The 14501-nt window shown below is 32.6% G+C and overlaps 1 protein-coding gene across 1 annotated transcript in view; it reads right to left on the bottom strand.

Annotated features, from left to right (window-relative positions):
- LOC114329586 (laminin subunit alpha) overlaps positions 1 to 14501 on the bottom strand; it is a 192193-nt gene that overhangs the window by 176188 nt on the left and 1504 nt on the right. The window contains exon 2 of the mRNA XM_050651827.1: positions 6805 to 6951. Coding sequence (XP_050507784.1) covers positions 6805 to 6951 — 147 coding nt within the window. The remainder of the gene's footprint in view (positions 1 to 6804; positions 6952 to 14501) is intronic.

Below are 14501 nucleotides of genomic sequence, written 5' to 3' on the forward strand. Positions count from 1 at the left end.
CTCGAAAGCTAAATTATGAAGATTATTTATCTCCAGTTAACTGTCATTTAAGTAATATTCGTGCGACAGACTTCCTTACTAAAATAGACCACCTTCAGTGTGTACAAAAAAACTGGGGGAGTTATCAGAAATTATATACGGATGGTTCAAAAATGGAAGGAAAAGTTGGATATGCTATATATTACCCACAAAAAAGTATAAAAATAAACAACAGATTACCTGATAAAATGACAATTTTCACAGCTGAACTCATTGCAATCAAAGAAGCATACAAAATATGTATTAATCAAAAAGAACTCAATTATGTTATATTTACAGACTGCCAAAGCATTGTAAAGACATTGAAATACAATGTACATAATTTTGCAGAAAATTATATCATCAGTGACATCATAGCAATGAACAGTGAAGCTTTGAAATCGGGCAAAAATATAATATTGTGTTGGATAAAAGCACACATTGGTATAAAAAACAACGAAATAGTAGATGATCTGGCTAAAAAAGCAACAACGAAGGAATCCACTCTGCATACTTATCAACTTCCTATGGGAGACATAATTTCTATTATGAGATCTATCAAACGGACGAAATGGCAGGAACAATACAATAATTCAGACAAAGGAAATTATTACAAAAAAATCCAGCCTACACTTCCCATCAAGACATGGTTTAATCAAGTTTCCAACAAAGGCTTTATCAAAACTATTTGTCGAATAAGAAGTAATCACTGTCTGACTCCCGTCTACAAAAGAGAAATAGGACTTGTAGATAATGATGAATGTTTATGTGGAGAGCTAGCTGATCTACAACATATGCTATTAGAATGTCCTTTACATTTTATTGAAATATCAAACTTTTTTGCCAATCTAGTTCAAATTAATGTACAATTTCCTTTTAATCTTATATACCTTTTACAATCAAACAATCTAGATGTTTATAAAATTTTGTACAACCATGTTAATTGTTTAAAATTAAAGCTCTGAGAAAAAAAGAAAAAAAAATAAAAAAAAAAAAAAAATAATTAAATAAAATAAAAAGTTACTAAGATCTAAACCTCCGCGAGGTTGAATCGGGTTTAGGTCTTAGCGCGATAAAAAAATATACAAAAAAAAAAAAAAAAAAAAAAAAAACTAAAAAAAAAAAAACTGAAAAAAAAATAAAAAAAAAAATAAAAAAAAATAAAAAATGTAATAAAAAAAATGTTAAAAAATATAATAAAAAAAATAATAAAAAAAACAGAGTAAAAAAAACAGTAGTACTAATAGTTTTAAATTTAGATACTAAGCATATATTTTGTAAAAGAGAGAATTCAAAACACATTGACTGGCCAGTTGGTTGCTTAAACCAGTGCCAATAAAACATAAACACACACACACAGTTTCATAACCTGAATTTTTTATCAAATAGGTAGAATCTGTCAAAATATTTTAGCCGTATTTGGATCCAACCCTGTTCCACATAAAAGTCAGATAATAAATACATAAATATCTCATTTTAGTACACATGCTCGCCAGATCCTCGAGTTGTAGGCAACTCTTAAGAAATAGTGTAATGTTCATACAATACAATACAAAGATTAAATATTTCGGTTAAAGACCTCTAAAATTATCAAGGGGTCACTAGATATACTTAATTAGAAATAGATAAGCATTGTTTAAATTGAGCATTTTCATAATGATTAAGTGTGACATGTTTTAATATTATAGTATCCAAATATATCTGAATGAACTTTTATTGAAATTGAAAGAAACACAGATTTTTTTAATAGAAACTGATTGGGGAATTAGAAGTTTAGTTTTCTAGCTGCTGTCTTATAGACCAGGGCGCATCTGTAAAAATATTAGTACATTTGGACGTTGAGAGGTGACTCAAATTTTTTTGCAGAAATTGCTTGAAAATAACTTAAATAATAATATTTGAGTTATCCTCCCTCTCAAAAAGATCCGGAACATTGTTTAAATAATCAAAATGTCAAAAAATGAAGGAAAAATTCGATTTTCTTCTTGGTTTTTTGATTATAACTTTAAAAGTATTCATTTCCGAGAAAAGTTGTACTGACATAAAAGTTGCGTAATTAAATTTCCTACAATATAGAATTGGTTAAAAATTTAAAAAATAGTCACCCTTGTTGCAAAATAGCAATAATTGCGAAAAAACCATACAAAAACAAGTATTCGCATTTTACGTTTTTTAACCATTTATGCTACACTTAAGACCTTCATATTTCACCCAGAAAAACTTTATGATACAGTGAAAGAGTACTGTAAATTTCGTTAAGATCGGTTCAATAGATTTAGCAAAATAAATTTTGCAATCCAGCTTTCGCAAAAAAAAATTCATTTTTTCAAAATGTTACAGGACTGAAAATAAAGCAGAAAGCAAGTTCAATTTTTTTTTGGTTATAGAAGTGTACTGTACCTTTCATTTGCAATTTGCAAAACTAAAATCGATTAAATACCACGGCGTCAGGAATTTTTTAAATAAACATTAATTATTGGTGCTACTCGCAGGACAGCGGATAGTTTGCTCTGATTGGGCATTCCAATGACCTTTGATAATGATTGATACATTTTAATTTTTATTACATTTCGATATAAATAAATAAATTTGTTTATTGCAAAATAAAAACACATACTCTATCATTTGAAATAACCCTTTTTTTAGAAAAAAACTTTCTTTGTTCATATATTTTAACTTAGAGAATAAAAGTTTATTATTTTTAAACATATGCAATTGTTTAAACAATATTTCACAAACAATAATAAAATTAGTTTGATTTTTGTGGAATTAAAATATTAAAATACAACAAAATATAGAGTAAGAAAATAATATATTAGATAAAGATTGGAAGAAATTTTGGTGGAAATCAGCTTGTGTGAATCGAACACCGCTGTCCTGCGCGTAGCACCAAAAATTAATGCTTATTTAAAAAATTTCCTGACGCCGCGGTAATTAATTGATTTTAATTTTGCAAATTGCAAATGAAAGGTACAGTACACTTCTATAAGCAAAAAAAATTCAACTTGCTATCTGCTTTATTTTCAGTCCTGCAACATTTTAAAAAAATAATTTTTTTTTGCGAAAGCTGGATTGCAAAATTTATTTTGCAAAATATATTAAACCGATCTTAATGAAAATCACAGTGTTGTTTTACTATATCATAAAGTTTTTCTGGGTAAAATATGAAGGTCCTAAGTGTAGCATAAATGGTTGAAAAACGTAAAAGGCGAATACTTGTTTTTGTATGTTTTTTTTTTCGCAATTATTGCTATTTTGCAACAAGAGTGACTATTTTTTAAAGTTTTAACCAATTCTATATTGTAGGAAATTTAATTATGCAGCTTTTATGTCACTACAACTTTTCTCAGAAATGAACAGTTTTAAAGTTATAATCCAAAAACCAATAAAAAAATCGAATTTTTCCTTCATATTTTGACATTTTGATTATTTAAACAATGTTCCGGACCATTTTGAGTGGGAGGATAACTCAAATATTATTATTTGAGTTGTTTTCAAGCAATTTCTGCACAAAAATTTGAGTCACCTCTCAACGTTCATCACAAAACAGATGCGTCCTGGACTATTAGTCTTAACCTTTGCTGAAAACCTTCTTATATTCATCTTCTAATTCTTCCTTAGAATCTCCTAATAGTCTTGCGCCTGTCATATCTTTGAGAACTACGTCATCTGTATATTCAACTATTTTTGTTCCTTCCTTCCTTCTACTGCTATGTTGAATAATGAGGAATGAGGTTGACAGGAATTAGCCTTGTCGCACTCTTCTTTCTTTTGCAATGGTGTTTGTTACTTTATTCTGCTATTATTTTAGCTCGGGATCCACCCATAATCATTTTTGTTAATCTTATTTACTTTGCCGGTAAACCTTGATTTTTCATTTCATTAAATAATTTATTTCTTCCAAGTCAAAGCCTTGTCTGAAGTCTAAGTCTTAGTAGAAGGTGTGGAGTTCTATGTTGTGTTCGTGGTGTTTTTCGATTGTTTGTGTAATTACGTGGATCGCATCTGCAGTGGATCTGCCTTCACTGAATCCTTGCTGATTGTTCCCAAATTTTTCCTCTGTGAAATGCGTGAGTTTTTGTCTGATGAGAGCTGTTAGAATTTTGTATCTTGTATTCAGTAGACCTAATCCTCTATATTTGTTAGTCTGTTACCTTCTCCTTTCTTAAATATTATTTTGTATAATTATGCCTTTTTTCCAATCCTCGGGCATTTCTTCAGTTTCCCATATCCTAATTCATATTCCCTATTAGGTTGTAAATGCTTGTTAATAATTTTCCCCCTCCATTTTTAACGAGCTCGTTGGGGATTTCATCTATTTATACCAGTGAGCTTTTAGGTATCCAAATACATAGTTTAGCGCTGTCCTTACTATTCTCTTCTAGGTCTTTTAACCACTCTTCCATCCATAGCCTTTTTTATTTTTGCAACATTAATCTGTTACTTTCTTCTTTTCGTTGTATTCATTTAGATTATATGGTGTTCTTCATTAGTTGACATCCATTGCTTTCTTGCTTGCTTTTTCTATTTGATTTCGGATTCACATTCTGTATCGAACCATTTTTTCCTCGTAAGAACAATTAATGATTGAAATATCTGTTGTATATCTGCACCGATGGTTCCAAAACGGAAGAAGGCTCAGGAGGCGAGATATACTCCAGATCACTGAACCTTGGCTGTGAACTGCAACAATCGGGGAAATTGCCAAATGTCACTCCCAGACGCAAACCGTGAAAAGATGGGAAGAAGGGCCAGGATGTAGACTTGCCAAGGTCAAGGTAACACTAAGGAACCTTGGGAATTCTGCATCAGAAAAGTACTTGAGAATGACCAGAAAAAACCTACGCTTGGCAGTTGGTTTTTTAACTGGCCATGGTCCCTAAGCAAACACCTCCACACACTGGGGCTAGTAGACACACAGGAGTGCAGGAGTTGTGAACGAGATGACGAAACTGTCGAGCATGTCCTATGTGAATGTCTGGAGTTATCGTCAATACGAGAGTGTGCGTTCGGCGAGCCTTGGCCTACACTTGCCGTCATAGGGGAGATGTCCCCTGGTGATTTTTATCCGCCTTCCTGGAAATGGCAGGATGGATAATAAACTAAAGACGATAACCCCCTGGGAGGATGCACAATGGGTCAATTGTAGCCTGAGTGCTGTGGAACTTGACTCACCCTCCCTACTCTACAGATACAGATCTGTTGTATAACTTTTGGGAAGAAGCGAGTTAATTTTGTTGTCAACTGTATAATTTCTTTAAACATGAATGTATCTATAGCGATACGCTTTAATTACTATTTTCGCTAATTTTAATTTTAATTAATGAATGGGTTGCATGTGTGAGTCCATACTATTGTAGTAAAGAAAAGAGAGACGTTCTCACAAACAATTTATTTTACAACTGACGACCGGTTTCGCTGTCTACAATATTCACAGCATCTTCAGGTCACGGTAAAAGTAAAATTAAATGCTACAAATAACAAAAAACCAAATTTAGTTAAGTGGTCTGGTTGAACCTATGGTATTATAATATCACCCTGTACAAAAGATGTTTAAAACTCATTAAAAGTCATTAATCCATGTAGTATCTGTTCTTGGATTCAATAACCGCAAGTAACATTGAATTGTCATGTTTTGTTATTATTTAAATGTGTATATAAACATTAACTCGGTCGAGAAAGAGTATTATGATTATTGATGTAGTTGGAAGGTATTCACGTATAGGATAGGTCAAGTTAATATTGTAAACAACTTATGTAGTGAATCATCGACTTCGAATTAAATATAATGTTATCGGAAAACCCGAGTTTTAATTAATTAGAACCAGAAGGCAGTAACAACACACTATTTAATACAAACCATTTGTGTCAACAAATATTGTGTCAACAACTCACTTAATGCAGTCAAAATTGTTTTTCTTAAAACTACAAAAGTGTACGCCAGACCTAGTGATTTATTTGACAGCTGGTCAGAGGAACACAAACATATTATCGTTTGTGGTTTTTTTCTATTCTCAATTTTCATTATAATTTGTATATATTATGTATTATCTATCGTCTTAGTCTCTCGGAGGGGGGTGTATAGCGATACGCTTTAATTAATATTTTCGCTAATTTTAATTTTAATATTTTTTCTCAAAAGCGAAACAACTTAGTCATTCGAAATGCACATTTAAATACAAATGTTACGAGACATGGCTTTACCCTGTCACATCTGTTTTTCGTCTGTGCGGTGCAACAAGCTGCACCCTCATTAATTAAGTACTTTATCAGACAATTATTGTGTCAACAACTCACTTAATGCAGTCGAAATTGTTTTTCTTAAAACTGCAAAAGTGTACGCCAGACCTAGTGATTTATTTGACAGCTGGTCAGAGGAACACAAACATATTATCGTTTGTGGTTTTTTTCTTCAGTAACAACTCGGCAGGCAAACGCATCGGGTCTGGTCGTAGCTAACATCCACCCTTTCGTCCGAGAGACCTAAACGAAACATATTTTCGTTACAACAATAAAATTACCGTTCGTTTTATTATATTCATTTTTAATTAAATTCCGGCAACTCACCCACCGGAATATATCAAGACATAATTATTTAATGCAGTATTTTATAAACAATGTTATTTGTGAATTGGAGACCATTTGGTCGATTGGTGATCAAATGATCAATGTTGGCGATACGATTATGTAACATAATCGATTACCTACATATGTAGATTGGAAATTAGATACCAAAATAATAATAATGAACTTTTGTATTAAATTAAACTAAAATAATCGACTCACCTGCCCTAGATCAATAGTTAAATTGACTTCGTTATACTTCATTCCTCTGGATAGAGGTGGACTTTGCCACCAGAATTCTCTTCCATCCACAGCAAATTCTGCAGGGTGCCTTTTGTCTGGTTTTGTAGGATCACAAACATCACAGTACTAAAGAATAAAACAGTTATTAATATTGTTATTGTAAAGAAACTTGATATTAAAGCATGTATGTAACAGTAAATTGCTATCTAACGAAATTATGTTAATTACAACAGAAAAACAATTCGCACCGGCGATTACCATGAAGATATGATTACTCATGTTTTTGAGGAATTCTTTGAGCAAATGATGGAGCTATTCCAACACGTTTCGTAATTGTTTTGGGCAATGCTTCGTACGGTTCTTAGAGATCTGAAAAATGGCCTGCAACTGCTTGAAAAAAAAATTCACTGGATTTCGTGGAAAGAAATATAATGTGGTAAAAAAGAACTATAGATAGTTGTAAATGAAAACCAAGATTTTTTTGTAAAATATGTTAGTGGCGAATTTGGTAAATAAAATGAAATATTCATATACTTGACTTCCTCCTTTTCACTGCTATCTGAAAGGTTCTGTCACAAGGAAAATATATCTCTCTCCGTCTCTCTCATCCATCTCTCTCTATCTCTCCCTCTGTCTTTCTTTCTGTAATCACCACTCTGGAACCTTCACTCCTTGTGGAGTATTGGGCGTTTTGAGACCAATACCAATACACTGAGATGGCTGACTGGCCTTGTTTCTCAAACCACGAAAACCCGATAGAATTTAATCTTATCGATCTATCTCCCTTCTAAACACCTCAGCTAAAATATACGAGAGAATCCTTAAGGAAAAACTCGTAGATTCTCTAGAGGAATTCCACATTATCATTCTCTTTCCCTTTATCCATATGCGGAGTAGGCTTCCCTAATTATATTTCTCCGTAAGTTTTTATCTTGCGTCTTACATCATCATAATTTTCAATTTAGATTCAAAGCTAGACACTACAATGCATTGGTTAAAGCAAGCTTCATATTCCAAGCCATCAATGAAGATCGTAGACACGCAGTAGAAATTTTCCTTGGCGTCCAGAAAGCGTACGACCAGGTTAGGCACTTAGGCCTAAATGAAAAACTCCATTAAGCTCAGCTGCTGACACTGTTTCTACAAACACAGTTGCAGACAAACTCTCCACACTCTTCACTCTGCGAGTAGGAGTCCCACAGTGTTCAATTTGTCAAGTGCTGCAATAAATGGAGAGTTACGCTCAACTCTGCCAAAAATCAGTGAATTTTATTTAGACACCCTAGCTTATTCCGACCTCATTTAGAGGATGTGAACCAAATAGTGCTTCACGGAGAAAGACTTATCTTCAGACCTTCGTCGTCTTATTTGTGCGTTGAGTTTACAAAAATGCTCAACTGGAACATTTACATAAAAAATACCCTTCATAGGATGAGAAACAGCCAATTTCCTAGCTGTTGTAAGAGGGAAACTAGAGAACATCCACTCACGTACTCTGTTGCACATTTACAAAGCATTCATTAGACCATTCAAGTACAGAGCCCGCCTGGTCCCCAACTGGCTAATGTCTCAACTATACAGATCACCAACGATAGCTCCAACATCCCAAACTCCAAACTCCCTGCCACTATCGAGGGCAATTATACTCATCAGATCAGATTCCTCAACCAAAAAGTATCATTCCTGCCAGCTAAGCTTCTCTACTGTCAATTATTCGTCCAGTTATTACATATGGAAGCGAATCATGGACTTTACATCAGCGGGAAATAAATAATAAGCTGCTGGTATTTGAAAGGAAGGTTCTAAGAATGATATTTGGCCCTCAAAGAGATGAAGTGACAGGAGAGTGGAGGAGGCGCCGTAATGTTGAATTGGTGACTGTATGATACTGAAAACATCGTCAGACATATAAAAGCTAACCGGATAAGATGGGCAGGTCATGTGTTAAGGTCATAGGAAGACTGAGGGTTAAAGAAAGTATTTTTTGAGAGAACAGACGGTAGAAGATCAGTAGGTAGTTCGAGAAAAAGATGGAAGGATGATGTTGAAGCCGATTTATCTAGGATTGGGGTACAGCAAAGGGAGATGGAGGCGCAAGATCGTAGAAGATGGAGGGCTATAGAGGATGCAGTGAAGACTCACCCCGAGTTGTAAAGCCAGTCAAAAAGAAGAAGAAGCTTCTCTACTTAGTACGCAACAAATTTTTCAAGCAATATGTGGTAGAGTTATTAATAGAACAAATAAATACGTATATAAGCAGTGGGGACCGTATCCTACGGTCTCCTCCGCATCCCAAATTTCGCTCGCCATTGTTTTCTATCCACCCATTCGTTTTCTTCAATAGCTCTATCTGCCATAGACTGTTCTATGCTTTTCTTCCATGTTTCTGTAGGCCTTCCTCTTCTTCTTCTATTTATGGGTGTGTAATTTAATGCTCTTTTTGCTATCTTTCCTCTGACATCCTCATAACATGACCATACCATAGCAATTTCTTTGTTTCTATATGGTCAACCGTGGAATATAGACTCTTTGTCCGTTGTCTTATTTCCTCATTCGGTACGTGTTCTAATCTAGATACCCTGCGATCTAGCGGAGATCTAGATATCTCCGCTACTCAGGGCTGCTTTATCCATTAGGCAATATAGGGCGTTGCCTAGGGCGGCACATTATGAGAGAGCGGCAAAAATACTGTACAAAAAATATTTGTATATAAAAATTATGGATCTGGGTTCTGTCATCAAAGAGTATGAAGCTCTTTTAAATTACTTTACCGCAAAAGGAAGCCAAAAAATTGTGCTCAAATAAAACATATAAAGAAATAAGAAAGAGAAAAAGAAAAATTCAGCTAGTGATGAGATGAAAATCCACACATTCTATATTATAATCGACACTCTGATAAGAGACCTGAATAGACGTCTGGAACGTTATCGACTTATTTATCAACGTCTTCGTGTTATTAACAGATTTGCCAAAATTAAGCAATGAAGATATTATTAAAGAAGCTGAAAATCTGATACAAAATAAAGACGACCAAGATACATCATTTATACATGAATGCATTCACTTGAAGGGTCATTTGGATACCACAATAAAATCACCAATTGACATATCTTAATATTATTTAAAGAAGAGTTAGTGCGGTCACTGAAGGTGGATATGAGCTATTACCTCCGATTTCGTTGAACCTCCATCGATTTGTATGAAAATTGGTGAGTGGTTATAGGATATCTCAAGGAACAAAGGTGACAACCAATTCTAAGCAAAATATGTTATATAAAGTTATTCAAATAAATCAAAACTTTTTGAGTTATTAAAGATCAAAGATTTAAATTTTTCTTGAGAAAAATGCATGTTTTTAACCGATTTTTCATCAATAACTCAAAAACTATAAGTTTTTACAAAAAAGTTATTATGTATTACCAAAATTGAAGCTAATAAAAAATGAAATAAACCCCTTACTAGAAAGACCTTTTAGTGTTAACTAAAAGTGAGTTATAGGTAATTTAATGTAAGTATATTTTTTTCGGCGAGTAAAAATTCTAAGTATTCAAGCTGAAATAACGGGAAAAAATGATGCATTTTATAACATAAACTTATTAAACATTTGTCAAAGTACTTAAAAATATCTATCAAATGAGCACCCGAACATGTTGATAGCATTAAAATTTATGCTCCACAATTGTTTCAAAATTTATCTTTTACAATTAACCCCCTCTGTGGCTCAGTGGTAAGAGCGCCTAACCTTTGGATCGAAAGTTCCGAATGGTAGTGAGTTCGAATCCCACCAGGGTCAGGAATTTTTTGATTTATTATAAATTAATGGATGAAAATAGTTTCTGTCCTTGTGGGATCGGTAGGTACTCACCGGAGGGACCGCAGACGTTTGGATACAATTAGCGTCTCTTTGCAAAGACAATGACGTCGACTTTGCAAAGTAACAAGACACTTACTCAACACACACACTACACATTACACCTGAGTTAGTGATAAGTATACAATTACGTGGCTAAAGGTTATAGTTCTAAACCAAGGCCAGAATCAGAGAGAAAAAAAAATATTTTACAATTGTTTCCAAAAAATCTTATTAGACAAGGCGAAAACGGCGGGTTCGTTGGAAAAAATATTCCCATGAGATTTCTTTGCATAATCATATTCGTGAGATATCCCAGAATAAGGTTCAAGAAGTCGCCCACGTGAAAAGTGGTCCAAATTTTTTTTTAATCAAATTGCAAAAATCAATATTTTTGGCCCGGACATACTTTTTTTAGGTTTTTTGGACCATTCTGGACAAAAAAGGTCTCATAATTTTTCTCTAAAGTTGCTCGTTTTCGAGTTATAAGCAATTTAAAATTGGAAAAAAACGAAAAATGGCGATTTTTAAGGCTTAATAACTCGGTTAAAAATTATTACATATTACGAAATTCAGAAAGTGACCAAATCAAAGATTAAAGCCTCCACTACATGATCACTTTCTGACTTTTATATTAATAATAACTTTTAACCGAGTTATTAAGCCTTAAAAATCGGCATTTTTCGTTTTTTTCAATTTTAAATTGCTTATAACTCGAAAACGAGCAACTTTAGAGAAAAATTATAAGAGATCTTTTTTGTCCAGAATGGTCCAAAAAACCTAAAAAAATGTGTCCGGGCCGAAAATATTGATTTTTGCAATTTGATTAAAAAAAATTGAAAAAAAAAATTTGGACCACTTTTCACGTGGGCGACTTCTTGAACCTTATTCTGGGATGTCTCCCGAATATGATTATGCAAAAAAATCTTATGGGAATATTTTTTCCAACGAACCCGCCGGTTTCGCCTTGTGTATATTGTTTTTTTTTAATAACTCCGTTCATTTTTACGATATCAGGTTCATCTAAAAACCGTTGGAAAGATAATTTCAAGGACTATTTCACCACATTAAACTTAATTTTTTAAACACCTTACTTTTTTAAAAATAAAAGGTTAAATGGCCCCGGTTGCATGGTTCCCACAGCAAAATTTAAGATTTAAACGTTTCTATCTCGGTTATTTTTTACCCTATAGAAATAGTAAAACAGGTAAAATATTTGACACAGAAAAAACTAAAATTTGGTTATATGTATATCATTTTTTACGTGTTTTGAGTATTTTTGGAGTTATTATCAAAAGAATATGAAAATTACAATATGTAATTTTAAAAATTATGATTTTTTTAAATTATATCTTTTTTTCAAAAATATGCATTCCAAACCGGTCAAAATTATTGAAATCATTACTTATACTATTATAAAGAAGTTTTGTAAGGATTATTATAAATTTCAATTTTTGTGGAAATGGCGTATGTTTGATTTTTCACTTTTTCCTAAAAAATTCCAAAGGGTTCTCTTATTTTCATCATGCTTGCTTGATGCAACTTGCTTAATTTTGACGCTATTAACTTTATTCTGAAGCTCATTTGATAGGTAATCCGAAGTACTTTGACAAATGCTTAGCAGGTATATTTTATACATTGCATCGTTTTCCCGTTATTTAAGCTTGAATACATACTTAGATTTGAGTCCTCGTCGAAAAAAATACACATTCAATTGCCAATAACTCACTTTGAACTAACATTAGTTTAGTTCTTTAAGTGAGGACTGTGAGGAGTGTATTAAATTTTTTATTATCTTCAATTTCAGTAATAATAACTTCTTTGCAAAAGCTTATAGTTTTGAGTTATAAATGAAAAACCGATTTAAAACATGCATTTTTTTACGAAAAAATAAAATCTTTGGTCTTTAATAACTGAAAAAGTATTGATTTATATTATTATTTTATATAACAAATTTTGCTTATAATTTGTCCCTCTGTCGATTTATGGTATTATTTTTGATTAAATAATTTTTATTAAAAATAGAGAAGGGGTGGCATCCACCCCCAGGGTAAAAGCGCAAGTTGGCATCATGTCACCTTTGTTCCTTGAGGTATCCTCTAATTACTCACCAATTTTCATGAAAATCGATGGAGGTTCAACGAAATCGGAGGTGAAAACCTTCAGTGACTAATGAACTAAATGTTTACGGATAAAAAGACAAGGTAGAAGGTAGCTGATTATAAAAATAAACGCAGAGACTATATTCACAGGATGGGAAAGGGAAGATTACCCAAAAAATACACAATTAAAATACAAAAGGCAAAAAGATGTAAGAAAACTTCAAAAAATATCTTCATAATAACACGGAACAAGCAAAGCCCAATCTGTTTTGAAGAAACTACTATTGTTGATTTATACTAATATGGGTTTCCCATAATAAATAATTAAAATTAAATTGCAGCACCAGCTACTGAAAAAAATGTCACATAATACAGTGCACTGTGCACTTTGATACAATGCAAAAATGTATTTAGTCTGTATTTTATTTGATATTCTTTAAAATTGCTTACAGTGTGTAATATTAAACAAAACAAAATTAAAATTACGGCAGTCTTACCGGAAAACAACATATCCAGACATGAATATTATTTAATTTGCTAGTTAAAAACATTTCTATCAAAAATATATAATTAGGATAATAACAATTCCTATATGTATAATGTATATACAGGGTGTAACGAAAATACAAATCATAAATTTAATCACATATTCTGGGACCAAAAATACAGGTTACAAAATGAAAATCGATTTTTTCCAATATATCGAAAACTATTAGAGATTTTTTATTGAAAATGGGCATGTGGCATTCTTATGGCAGCAATATTTTAAGAAAAAATTATAGTGAAAGTTAGACACCCCATAAACATTTTATGGGAGTTTTGTTCCTTTAAACACCCCCAAACTTTTGTGTACGTTCCAATTTAATTATTATTGTAGTACCATTAGTACTACTGTACTACTGTACAAACACACTGTTTTAAAAACTTTTTTGCCTCTTAGTACTTTTTCGAAAAGTCAGTTTTTATCAAGATATTTTGCATATTTGTCAAATCCACCACATATTTGTATATGGTTAAGTACGATTATGGAGACTTGGTATTAATAGGAAAATTTATATAATATGATTTACATTTTTAGGTATATGTATTTTGAATCATAATAAAAAGAAGCCACATCTTGATGAAAGGTGCCTTCTCTAAAAAAATACAAAGAAGCAAAAAAGTTTTAAAAACACCATGTTTAACTAATGGTATCGCAGTAATAGTTTAATTGGAACGTACACAACCATTTGGGGGGTTTAAAGGAACAAAACTCCCATAAAATTTGTATGTAATAGTTATTTATGATATAAGTGTTAAAAGTACACGTTTAAGGCACGCATGTGAAAGTTTGCAGAATGAGCGATAGCGAGTTCTGCAATTCAGCCCAAAGAATAGGTATTCTTCAGGAGAGGAGTTAAGCCAGGTTTGCCAGTTTTACAGTTTACATGTTTTTGCCATTTTCTAGTCTAGACGACGATCTTGAAAGGTAGACTAGACGACGTTGGACGTTGGACAGGAAATGTTCAAAGAATGACCCAAATTCATGACCCTTGTCAAAAATCTTGTTGTTTTGTTGCCAAAGTCGTGTTTTTTTTGTCAAAAAAAAAGAAAAAGCGAAGAACAAACAGGTGAAACAGGAATGGAGGAAGATTGTAAACCAAGCCATGAGCCTGCTTGGCTCTAAGTACTAACTATTCTTGGAGGAAGGGTTGATTACACTATGGCAAGGGTTGATTATATTA

Source organism: Diabrotica virgifera, chromosome 5, assembly GCF_917563875.1.
Source record: "Diabrotica virgifera virgifera chromosome 5, PGI_DIABVI_V3a".
Lineage (NCBI taxonomy): Eukaryota > Metazoa > Arthropoda > Insecta > Coleoptera > Chrysomelidae > Diabrotica > Diabrotica virgifera.